Raw genomic sequence first — 13,235 nt, 5'->3', positions numbered from 1 at the left:
AGAAAGGAAAGGAAAGGAAAAGAAAGGAAAGGAAAAGAAAGGAAAGGAAAGGAAAAGAAAGGAAAGGAAAGGAAAAGAAAGGAAAGGAAAGGAAAAGAAAGGAAAGGACAAGAAAGGAAAGGAAAGGAAAGAACAAGAAAGGAAAGGAAAGGAAAAGAAAGGAAAGGAAAAGAAAGGAAAGGAAAGGAAAAGAAAGGAAAGGAAAGGAAAGGAAAAGAAAGGAAAGGAAAGGAAAGGAAAGGAAAGGAAAGGAAAGGAAAGGAAAGGAAAGGAAAGGAAAGGAAAGGAAAGGAAAAGAAAGGAAGGAAGGAAGGAAGGAAGGAAGGAAGGAAGGAAAGGTACCACCACTGTCTCTCTACAGCCCTGCTCAGGGGGAGGGTCTCTCTCTTACCAGCCTTTCACTAAGACTCACTTGAGTGTGAGGCGCTGATCTCCGTGTGGGGCATTGGGAGAAATGTTTAGTAGGAACTCCTTGGATGGATAGGAGCTCCACCTCCTCCCCTGTACTGAGCTGCTGCTGTCATTGTTATTCCAAAAGTCTCTGTCTAGATCGCTGTGAGGCAGAGCCGAGAGGCAGAGAGAGAGACAAGACAGGTCAGTGAAACACAATATACCAGGCAAACAGCCAGGCCACCAAGCATATGGACAGGAGAACGGGTGTGTGTGTGTGTTGGGGGGGAGGAGCTGAGATGAAGAAACATTTGGAGGAGGAGGAGAAGAGATCCTCCTTTCAGAAAGGATGAAGGACCTTGGTTTGGTTTAGAGCTGGTTCTAAAAGGGGGATCTAAAGGGGGTTCTAGAAGGGGTTCTAGAATGGGGATCTAAAGGTGGATTCTAAAGGGGGCTCTAGAAGGGGTTATAGAATGGGGATCTAAAGGTGGATTGTAAAGGGGGTTCTAGAAGGGGTTATAGAATGGGGATCTAAAGGTGGATTGTAAAGGGGGTTCTAGAAGGGGTTATAGAATGGGGATCTAAAGGTGGATTCTAAAGGGGGTTCTAGAAGGGGTTATAGAATGGGGATCTAAAATTGATTATAAAGGGGGTTCTAGAAGGGGTTATAGAATGGGGATCTAAAGGTGGATTGTAAAGGGGGTTCTAGAAGGGGTTATAGAATGGGGATCTAAAGGTTGATTCTTAAGAGGGTTCTAGAAATTGCAGGTGGAAGGGTTTTTTATGTCTGATTTGGTCCAATTATCAGAGGTTTCAGTTTAAAAATACATGTATCAGGGGATGGCTGGGGGGGAAAGGCCCATACAACACAATACAGTCATTATGGTCATCTTTAAGGCTGCTGAGGCTGAGAGTGCGAGAGCAAAAGAACGAGAGACAGAGAGAGAGAGAGTGAGACAGAGAGAGACAGACAGACAGAAAGACAGACAGAAAGTGTCAGAGACAGAAAGTGTCAGAGACAGAGTGTCAGAGACAGAGAGAGAGACAGTCAGAGAGAGAGCGAGAGAGAGAGAGGAAGAGAGAGAGAGAGAGACAGTGAGACAGAGAGAGAGAGAGACAGAGAGAGACAGAGAGAGAGAGAGAGCAGAAAGAGAGAGAGAGCAGAGCGAGAGTGAGAGAGAGCAGAGAGAAAGACAGAGAAAGAGAGAGACAGAGAGAGAGAGAGAGAGCAGAGAGAGAGAGAGAGACAGAGAGACACAGAGAGAGAGAGAGACAGAGAGAGAGAGAGAGAGAGAGAGAGAGAGAGAGCAGAGAGAGAGCAGAGAGAGAGAGAGAGCAGAGAGAGAGCAGAGAGAGATAGTGAGACAGAGACAGAGAGAGAGAGAGAGCAGAGAGAGATAGTTAGACAGAGAGACAGAGAGAGAGAGAGAGAGAGAGAGAGAGAGAGAGAGATAGTTAGACAGAGAGACAGAGAGAGAGAGAGAGAGAGAGAGATAGTTAGACAGAGAGACAGAGAGAGAGAGAGAGAGAGAGAGAGAGAGAGAGATAGTTAGACAGAGAGACAGAGAGAGAGAGAGAGAGAGATAGTTAGACAGAGAGACAGAGAGAGAGAGAGAGAGAGCAGAGAGAGAGAGACATAGAGAAAGAGAGAGAGAGAGAGAGAGAGAGAGAGAGAGAGCAGAGAGAGAGCGACAGAGAGACAAAAGGACACATTGTCATGTATATAGCAGCACACACTGATAAAGAACATTTCAAACAAATCAAGATGAAGTTAAGAAGTCCAGCGCACCACATCCTTTAGCTGAAGGACTAAGAAAGAGAGAAAGCATGATGAGAGAATTACGCCAGACAGCAGTACCGACAGCAGTACCGGCAGCAGTACCGACAACAGTACCGACAGCAGTACAGACAGCAGTACCGACAGCAGCACCGACAGCAGTACAGACAGCAGTACAGACAGTAGTACCGACAGCAGTACAGCCAGCAGTACAGACAGCAGTACAGACAGTAGTACAGGCAGCAGTACAGACAGCAGTACCGACAGCAGTACAGACAGTAGTACAGACAGCAGTACAGACAGCAGTACAGACAGCAGCACCAATAGCAGTACAGACAGCAGTACAGACAACAGTACAGGCAGCAGTACAGACAGTAGTACAGACAGTAGTACCGACAGCAGTACAGTCAGTAGTACCGACAGCGGTACAGACTGTAGTACAGACTTCAGTACAGACAGTAGTACCGACAGCAGTACAGACAGTAGTACAGACTTCAGTACAGACAGTAGTACCGACAGTAGTACCGACAGTAGTACAGACAGCAGTACAGACAGCAGTACAGACAGCAGTACAGACAGCAGCACCAATAGCAGTACAGACAGCAGTACAGACAACAGTACAGACAGCAGTACAGACAGCAGTACAGACAGTAGTACAGACAGCAGTACAGACAGTAGTACAGACAGCAGTACAGACTGTAGTACAGGCAGCAGTACAGACAGCAGTACAGACAGCAGTACCAACGACAGTACAGGCAGCAGTACAGACAGCAGTACAGACAGCAGTACCAACGCCAGTACAGACAGCAGTACAGACTGTAGTACAGACAGCAGTACAGACAGTAGTACCAACAGTAGTACAGACAGCAGTACAGACAGTAGTACAGACAGCAGTACAGACAGCAGCACAGACAGCAGTACAGACTGTAGTACAGACAGCAGTACAGACAGTAGTGCCAACAGTAGTACAGACAGCAGTACAGACAGTAGTACAGACAGCAGTACAGACAGCAGTACAGACAGCAGTACAGACAGCAGTACAGACTGTAGTACAGACAGCAGTACAGACAGTAGTACAGACAGCAGTACAGACTGTAGTACAGACAGCAGTACAGACAGTAGTACCCACGACAGTACAGACAGCAGTACAGATGACAGTACAGACAGTAGTACAGACAGTAGTACCGACAGTAGTACAGACAGCAGTACAGCCAGCAGTACAGACAGTAGTACCGACAGTAGTACAGACAGTAGTACAGACAGCAGTACAGCCAGCAGTACAGACTGTAGTACAGACAGCAGTACAGACAGTAGTACAGACAGTAGTACAGACAGTAGTACAGACAGCAGTACAGACAGCAGTACAGACAGTAGTACAGACAGCAGTACAGACAGCAGTACAGACAGTAGTACAGACAGCAGTACAGACAGTAGTACAGACAGTAGTACAGACAGCAGTACAGACAGCAGTACAGACAGCAGTACAGACAGCAGTACAGACAGCAGTACAGACAGTAGTACAGACAGCAGTACAGACAGCAGTACAGACAGTAGTACAGACAGTAGTACCGACAGCAGTACAGACAGTAGTACCGACAGCAGTACAGACAGTAGTACAGACAGCAGTACAGACAGTAGTACAGACTTCAGTACAGACAGTAGTACCGACAGTAGTACCGACAGTAGTACAGACAGCAGTACAGACAGCAGTACAGACAGCAGTACAGACAGCAGTACAGACAGTCCTCCACTGATAGTAGTCAGCATTAGGAGCCAGTTCCACAGCGAAAGGAGAGAGAGGGAGTTAGGAAGGAATGAAAGAGGGATAAAAGAAGGAGAGGAGAAGAAGAGAGTCAGATGATATGTGTAATAATAATCCAGGAACACATCAAGCTCCTGAGGAAAGAAAACCGTTTCAGAGAGAGATTTTAAAATGAGCCTAGTTAACAAACACTCATATTCAAAGGAAGGAACATATCCTTGAGGCTTGACTTGCAATGATATTTAAAATACAACATCACAACATGAGGGTATTAGAGCTGGTTATAGAAGAGACGACCTGAACCCATCACAACATGAGGGTATTAGAGCTGGTTATAGAAGAAACGACCTGAACCCATCACAACATGAGGGTATTAGAGCTGGTTATAGAAGAAACGACCTGAACCCATCACAACATGAGGGTATTAGAGCTGGTTATAGAAGAGACGACCTGAACCCATCACAACGTGAGGGTATTAGAGCTGGTTATAGAAGAAACGACCTGAACCCATCACAACATGAGGGTATTAGAGCTGGTTATAGAAGAGACGACCTGAACCCATCACAACATGAGGGTATTAGAGCTGGTTATAGAAGAGATGACCTGAACCCATCACAACATGAGGGTATTAGAGCTGGTTATAGAAGAAACGACCTGAACCCATCACAACGTGAGGGTATTAGAGCTGGTTATAGAAGAGACGACCTGAACCCATCACAACATGAGGGTATTAGAGCTGGTTATAGAAGAGACGACCTGAACCCATCACAACATGAGGGTATTAGAGCTGGTTATAGAAGAAACGACCTGAACCCATCACAACATGAGGGTATTAGAGCTGGTTATAGAAGAGATGACCTGAACCCATCACAACGTGAGGGTATTAGAGCTGGTTATAGAAGAGACGACCTGAACCCATCACAACATGAGGGTATTAGAGCTGGTTATAGAAGAGACGACCTGAACCCATCACAACATGAGGGTATTAGAGCTGGTTATAGAAGAAACGACCTGAACCCATCACAACATGAGGGTATTAGAGCTGGTTATAGAAGAGACGACCTGAACCCATCACAACGTGAGGGTATTAGAGCTGGTTATAGAAGAAACGACCTGAACCCATCACAACATGAGGGTATTAGAGCTGGTTATAGAAGAGACGACCTGAACCCATCACAACATGAGGGTATTAGAGCTGGTTATAGAAGAGATGACCTGAAGAGATTATCATGAAAACCCAGTGCTGGGAAATGCAACCTTATAATAATGATGTCCATAGTTATTATTTCTATACTATAGTTCAATTGAGAGCAACGATAGCGATGAATATAGTCTGTCTGCATGCTGGAATGCTAAATACTAAATATTAAAGGCCCAGTTCAGTCAAAAATTAGATTTTCTCATGTTTTATATTTCCCACTCTATGATGTTGGAATAATATTGTGAAATTGTGAAAATGATGATAATGTCCTTTTAGTGTAAGAGCTGTTTGAAAAGACCACCTGTAGTTTCAGCATGTTTTTGGAGGGATGGAGTTTTGACCTGCTTGGTGACATCACCAGGTCGGTAAATTAGCTAACAGACCAATAAGAAAGAGCGTTCCAAGCCTCTCTGCCAATACCAACTAGCTTTCCGTTTTCCCCTCCCCACTCAGACCAGCCCCAGACAGTCCCTAGCAACATTCTTTCTTGAGAAATAGCTCTTTGCTAACAAGCAATTTTTGGTTTATTTTGGACCATATTTAATGGAAAACAAATCACAGAAAGTTACGTAATTGTTACCCGGAAATGATTTGATATTGAGATTATTATTTTTTTAAACGGCTACGTTGGACATTTAAAAAAACACAAATGAAAAGGCTCCTTCAATGTACTTTTCCAGAATATTCTTAGACGTCATATAACATTCTTGTGTCATTGTAGTCAAAGTGACCTATACTCCAGCTCCATTCTAAACACCTTACGAGGTTATTTAAGAACTAACACTTACACAATAACAGTGTCTTGGCTGTAGACGTGCCGCACTTAAGAACACTGCCTCCTAGGATCTCTCACGGGAGGCGGCGCGACAACACTTCCTTGGTAGAGTCAGGTAAGATAATGCAGGACCAATCACAAGGGAGATAATGCATGACCAATCACAAGGGAGATAATGCAGTGGCAAACACAAGGGAGAAAATGAAGCACCAATCGCAAGGGAGATAATGAAGCACCAATCACAAGGGAGATAATGCAGGACCAATCACAAGGGAGATAATGCAGGACCAATCACAAGGGAGATAATGAAGGACCTAAATCTAAAGTGATGAAAATCATATAAACATTAAGAGCATCTTAACTACCTGGTTGGTTTGTGTCTCTCAGCAACATATCAACAACAACACAACTCAAATGACTGGAAACAAACAATGTCGGGTCTCCAGGTTCCCTGCAATGAAATAGGGTTTACATACCGTCCCATAATGCACTACTACATCGATATGTCACCCCTGTCATTAATTAAACAGTTTTGTTAAACCATACTCTCCATAACACACATCCCTTGGTTTTGGACTTTCAGCTGAACAGCTTAGTACCAGTTACCAGTTGCCAGTACCAATACCAGCTACCAGTACCAGTTACCAGTACCAATACCAGCTACCAGTTACCAGTACCAATACCAGCTACCAGTACCAGTTACGAGTAGTAATACCAATACCAGTTACCATTTACCAATACCAGTACCAGTTACCAGTAGTAATACCAATACCAGTACCAGTTACCAGTAGTAATACCAATACCAGTACCAGTTACCAGCAGTAATACCAATACCAGTTACCAGTTACCAATACCAGTTACCAGTATCAATACCAGTTACCAGTACCAGTTACCAATACCAATACCAGTTACCAGTGCTAATACCAGTTACCAGTTACCAGTGTTAATACCAGTACCAGTTACCAGTGCTAATACCAGTTCCCAGTGCTAATACCAGTTACCAGTGCTAATACCAGTTACCAGTTACCATTGCTAATACCAGTTACCAGTGCTAACACCAGTTACCAGTTACCAGTGCTAATACCAGTTACCAGTTACCAGTGCTAATACCAGTTACCAGTTACCAGTGCTAATACCAGTTACCAGTGCTAATACCAGTTACCAGTTACCAGTGCTAATACCAGTTATCAGTGCTAATACCAGTTACCAGTTACCAGTGCTAATACCAGTTACCAGTGCTAATACCAGTTACCAGTTACCAGTGCTAATACCAGTTACCAGTGCTAATACAGTTTACCAGTTACCAGTGCTAATACCAGTTACCAGTGCTAATACCAGTTACCAGTGCTAATACCAGTTACCAGTTACCAGTGCTAATACCAGTTACCAGTTACCCGTGCTAATACCAGTTACCAGTTACCAGTGCTAATACCAGTTACCAGTGCTAATACCAGTTACCAGTACTAATACCAGTTACCAGTTACCAGTGCTAATACCAGTTACCAGTGCTAATACCAGTTACCAGTACTAATACCAGTTACCAGTTACCAGTGCTAATACCAGTTACCAGTTACCAGTGCTAATACCAGTTACCAGTGCTAATACCAGTTACCAGTTACCAGAGCTAATACCAGTTACCAGCTGCCAGTTTTACCATAGTGTTCATGTGGGGAATTCAGGGTTGAACCCTACTGAATGGTAAGGCAGTGCATGTTGTGGCTATTCATTGGCCCCACTACCCAGGTGTTCCTATGCAACCTACAGGTAGAGACCTACTTGATGGCTTTTTTCTCTCCTCCTCGCCCACGACCCGCCTCTGAAGTACCAGCCGCCTCCAGTCCTGGCTTATTCCTCTTCCCCTTGAGCCAGAGAGGAGAGGAGAGGAGAGGAGAGGAGAGGAGAGGAGAGGAGAGGAGAGGAGAGGAGAGGGGAGGGGAGGAGAGGAGAAGTGGAGAGGAGAGGAGAGGAGAGGAGAGGAGAGGGGAGGGGGGGAGGGGAGGGGAGGAGAGAGGAAGAGAGGGGAGGAGAGGAGAGGAGAGGGAGCAGAGAGGAAGAGAGGGGAGGAGAGGGGAGGAGAGGAGAGGAGAGGAGAGGGGAGTGGAGGAGAGAGAAGGAAGAGAGGAGAGGAGAGGGAGGAGAGAGAGAGAGGAAGAGAGGGGAGGAGAGGAGAGGAGAGGGGATGAGAGGAGAGGAGAGGAGAGGAGAGGAGAGAGGGGAGGGGAGGAGACAGGAAGAGAGGGGAGGGGAGGGGAGGGGAGGGGAGGGGAGAGGAAGAGAGGAGAGGAGAGGAGAAGGGAGGGGAGGGGGGAGGGGAGGGGAGGGGAGGAGAGAGGAAGAGAGGAGAGGAGAGGAGAGGGGAGGGGAGGAGAGCAGATGAGAAGATAAGAGGTTAGAGGGAGGGGTGAGGAGGGGGAGAAAGAGGAGGGAGGAGAGAGAGGAGAGGGGTGAGGAGAGTAGAGGGGTGAGGAGAGTATAAGTGAAGAAGAGGATGGAGAGAGGAGAGTAGAGGGGTGAGGAGAGTATAAGTGAAGAAGAGGATGGAGAGAGGAGAGTAGAGGGGTGAGGAGAGTATAAGTGAAGAAGAGGATGGAGAGAGGAGAGTAGAGGGGTGAGGAGAGTATAAGTGAAGAAGAGGATGGAGAGAGGAGAGTAGAGGGGTGAGGAGAGTATAAGTGAAGAAGAGGAGGGAGAGAGGAGAGTAGAGGGGTGAGGAGAGTATAAGTGAAGAAGAGGATGGAGAGAGGAGAGTAGAGGGGTGAGGAGAGTATAAGTGAAGAAGAGGATGGAGAGAGGAGAGTAGAGGGGTGAGGAGAGTATAAGTGAAGAAGAGGATGGAGAGAGGAGAGTAGAGGGGTGAGGAGAGTATAAGTGAAGAAGAGGATGGAGAGAGGAGAGTAGAGGGGTGAGGAGAGTATAAGTGAAGAAGAGGATGGAGAGAGGAGAGTAGAGGGGTGAGGAGAGTATAAGTGAAGAAGAGGAGGGAGAGATGAGAGTAGAGGGGTGAGGAGAGTATAAGTGAAGAAGAGGATGGAGAGAGGAGAGTAGAGGGGTGAGGAGAGTATAAGTGAAGAAGAGGATGGAGAGAGGAGAGTAGAGGGGTGAGGAGAGTATAAGTGAAGAAGAGGAGGGAGAGAGGAGAGTAGAGGGGTGAGGAGAGTATAAGTGAAGAAGAGGAGGGAGAGGAGAGGGAAGAGACAAAAGGTCAGTGGTTGGATCTGCTCTCTGTGTTTGTGCTCTAATAAGGTTTAATAGCCTATCCTACTATCTCTGGAGGAGAACACACACACACACACACACAACGCACGCGCACACACACGACACACACACAGGCACAGGCACGCGCACACACACACGCACACACACACATACACACAACACAGACACACACACACGCACACACACAACACACACAACACACACACACACAACACAGACACACACACACACACACACACAACACACACACACACACAACACAGACACACACACGCACACACACAACACACACACACACAACACAGACACATGATCATATGATCTCCTGAATAGAGCTCTTTAGCTGATGGTTCTGTGATTGCTGGTCATCAAAGTCAAATCTAGACTCGTTGTGATCCTCACTGATTATCATTCACACACTCAGCCCTGACATTTACATGGTGATTTGATCATGCCTGTTCTAAAGCAACCCAGTCCAATGGGTTCCCTGTGGAAGACTCCAGGTCTCTGTGCCACTCGGCTGTTTAAATTGCTATCGTATGAAACACACTAGGGTTGGCACAAGGACCGTATAACCACGTAACATTCGGTTATGGATGAACGAAATTAAAAATAATCCTTTTAATTCCATCCTTAACGATTAATTACTCACTTTGTTTGTACTTGACACCAGTTTTTTTCCCCCTCTGTCGCCCCTCTATCCCCCTCGATCGCCCCTCTATCGCCCCTCTATCGCCCCTCTATCCCCCTCTATCACCCCTCTATCCCTCTCTATCTATCCCCCTCTATCCATCCCTCTATCCCCCACTATCGCCACTCTATCCCCCTCTATCCCCCTCTATCCCCCTCGATCGCCCCTCTATCCCCCTCTATCCCCCTCTATCCCCCTCTATCCATCCCTCTATCCCCCTCTATCGCTCTCTATCCCCCTCTATCCATCCCTCTATCCCCCTCTATCGCCCCTCTATCCATCCCTCTATCCCCCTCTATCGCCACTCTATCACCCTCTATCCCCCTCTATCGCCCTCTATCCCCCTCTATCGCCCCTCTATCCCCCTCGATCGCCCCTCTATCCCCCTCTATCGCCCCTCTATCCCCCCTCTATCCCCCTCCCTCCCCTCTATCGCCCCTCTATCCCCCTCTATCCCCGCTCTATCCCCCTCTATCCCCCTCTATCGCCCCTCTATCCCCACTCTATCCCCCTCTATCCCCCTCTATACCCCCTCTATCCCCCTCTATCCCCCTCTATCGCCCCTCTATCGTCACTCTATCCCCCTCTATCCCCTCTATCCCCCCTCTATCGCCTCTCTATCCCCCTCTATCCCCCTCTATCCCCTCTATCCCCCTCTATCGCCTCTCTATCCCCCTCTATCCCCCTCTATCCCCCTCTATCCCCCTCTATCCCCCTCGATCGCCCCTCTATCCCCCTCTATCCCCCTCTATCCCCCTCTATCCCCCTCGATCGCCCCTCTATCGCCTCTCTATCCCCCTCTATCCCCCTCGATCGCCCCTCTATCCCCCCTCTATCCCCCTCTATCCCCCTCTATCCCCCTCTAACCATCCCTCTATCCCCCTCTATCGCCCCTCTATCTCAGTTCTCTAGGCACCCCCCAAAAAAATGTTGTTCCTTGCTGAAACAAGCAAAGATGTTGTAGCAAACTAGTCTTTGGTTGCCTAGGCAACACCACACATAGAAATTGAAATGATTAGTACAGACTAGAAGAAAAAAAAAAAACAGTTCCTCTCCTTTCTACCTAACTTCCCCTTCATTTCCCCTAGGTCCCCACTCAGCCTATCGTAGCCCTTTCCATTCCCAACCAATCAGAGCACTTGGAAACTTGCATTTGGACACCGCACCCAAAGTATATTTAAAGGGAGAAGAAGATGCACGTACATCACGTGAATTACCACTCCATAAGTTTGCGGCCATATTTTCTACTGGTTTCGTTTTACTAGTCTGTAATGTAAGTGTGTTGTCAATACTGCTCTGCATATTGATATATATATATATATATATATATATATAGATAAGTGATTATTACTTGTATTGGTTGTACAGGGGGTTTAATGCAGAAGTTTATTGCTGGTAGGGCAGCACTTCTCAATGTAAGTCATTTACTGTTACTGTTGCACGTTGTAATTTACGACTTTGGGGCTCCAGGCAAATCAGATAACATCTTCAGCCTGTCAGATTCAGATGACAGCTTCACCAGAGAGAGAGGAGGTGGGGGGGGCATAAATCTTTCTGTTGTCTAGTCGAGTAATTGGTTTATTTCTCTCCTGTTCTTTCTCTCTCTCAGGTTTATCGTTTAGGTTCCTGTTAATAATAGCTGTGTTTTAATAGTGTATTGATTATGGTTATTCATTCATGTGTATATAGCCTATTTATATTGCATATTTATAATTCTTTCATTAATACAGTTTACATGTTGTGCATATTCTTGACTTATAGAGCCACAACAGTTCAAGATCCATTTTAAATAACCAAAGTGTGCATGTGTGTGTGTGTGTGTGTGCGTGTGTGTGTGTGTGTGTGTGTGGGGGGTGTCTGTGTATGTATGTGTGTGTGTGTGTGTGTGTGTGTGTGTGTGTGTGTGTGTGTGTGTGTGTGTGTGTGTGTGTGTGTGTGTGTGTGTGTGTGTGTGTGTGTGTGTGTGTGTGTGTGAGTGTCTGTGTATGTATGTGTTTGTGTGTGTGTGTGTGTGTGTGTGTGTGTCTGTGTGTCTGTGTGTGTGTGTGTGTGTGTGTGTGTGTGTGTGTGTGTGTGTGTGTGTGTGTGTGTCTGTGTGTCTGTGTGTGTGTGTGTGTGTGTCTGTGTGTGTGTGTGTGTGTGTGTGTGTGTGTGTGTGTCTGTGTCTGTGTGTGTGTGTGTGTGTGTGTGTGTGTGTGTGTGTGTGTGTGTGTGTGTGTGGTGACGAAGAAAAGGAATAAACCCCTTGAAAGGAGAAGTATCCGTACTCTTCTAGCCAGACAGCCTGTAGTGACACAGGAAGTAGACAGCAGGTGACAGAGGAAGTAGACAGCAGGTGACAGAGGTCAACCAGCTCAGACGAACTCCAGCTAGCCGTGTTCAAATGGTCCTTTGAGCCGGATTCTGACGTGGCTAGAGAGAAGATGTTCCAGTACCCAGAAGAGGAGTTGGAAGTTATCCTGCAATTCCCCAAAGCCTTATGGGGCTGTCGTCATCACCCACAACCCCCCACACACACAGAATCCCAGAGGAATGATGAGCTGAGGCCTGTGTCAAGGCCCTCCCGGCTGGAGCTATTGTCCCGCCGTGGGAGTACCACACCTGCCGCTACTTCCCGAGACAGCCAGACTACTCTCCTGAGAGACAGTACTCCAGGGCCACCAGCAGCCTCCACTAAGTCCCGAGGTGGCCCAGCTATTCACCAGGTCGACGTCATTCCAGGTCCCCCCAGCTGGAGCCTACGTCGTATCTGCAAGAGCGTCGGCATCACCACTTCCTGACATCCTGGCATCACCACTTCCTGGCATCACCACATCCTGGCATCACCACTCCCTGGCATCACCACTTCCTGACATCCTGGCATCACCATTTCCTGGCATCACCACTTCCTCACATCACCACTTCCTGGCATCACCACTTCCTGACATCCTGGCATCACCACTTCCTGACATCCTGGCATCACCACTTCCTGACATCCTGGCATCACCATTTCCTGGCATCACCACTTCCTGACATCACCACTTCCTGACATCCTGGCATCACCACTTCCTGACATCCTGGCATCACCATTTCCTGGCATCACCACTTCCTGACATCACCACTTCCTGGCATCACCACTTCCTGGCATCACCACACCATCGCAATAAATGTATTTTAGACAGGTCTAAAGAAACATGATATGAAGAAAATGTATTCTATTTCAGAAGAACAGAATAGCATACTCTGAGTTGTCCCTATATGCAACGTCTGCTTCCAGCTCACACTCTCGAACACATAGATCCCCTGAACGCAGCTCATTCTCCAGATCCCAATCACCTGAATTCTAGTCACCTGTTCACACACCTGTAGGTCATTATCAAACACTATTTAGTTCTGTTCTTTGCACCCCGTCACTGTGAGGTATTGTTTGTTTTGTGACACACG

The 13,235-nt window shown here is 46.9% G+C and overlaps 1 protein-coding gene across 1 annotated transcript in view; it reads right to left on the bottom strand.

Annotated features, from left to right (window-relative positions):
* Nucleotides 1-300: 300 nt before the first annotated feature.
* Nucleotides 301-13,235, bottom strand: part of LOC121846368 (synaptotagmin-7-like) — a 181,013-nt gene continuing 168,078 nt past the window's right edge. Inside the window, exons 3-4 of the mRNA XM_042320841.1 lie at nucleotides 7,682-7,764; nucleotides 301-553 (exon numbers count right to left, since the gene is read on the bottom strand). Coding sequence (XP_042176775.1) covers nucleotides 409-553; nucleotides 7,682-7,764 — 228 coding nt within the window. The 3' untranslated portion in view covers nucleotides 301-408. The remainder of the gene's footprint in view (nucleotides 554-7,681; nucleotides 7,765-13,235) is intronic.

The sequence above is a fragment of the Oncorhynchus tshawytscha genome, linkage group LG01, assembly GCF_018296145.1.
Source record: "Oncorhynchus tshawytscha isolate Ot180627B linkage group LG01, Otsh_v2.0, whole genome shotgun sequence".
In the NCBI taxonomy this organism is placed as follows: Eukaryota; Metazoa; Chordata; class Actinopteri; order Salmoniformes; family Salmonidae; genus Oncorhynchus; species Oncorhynchus tshawytscha.
This window is presented reverse-complemented; position numbering and strand designations above follow the sequence as displayed.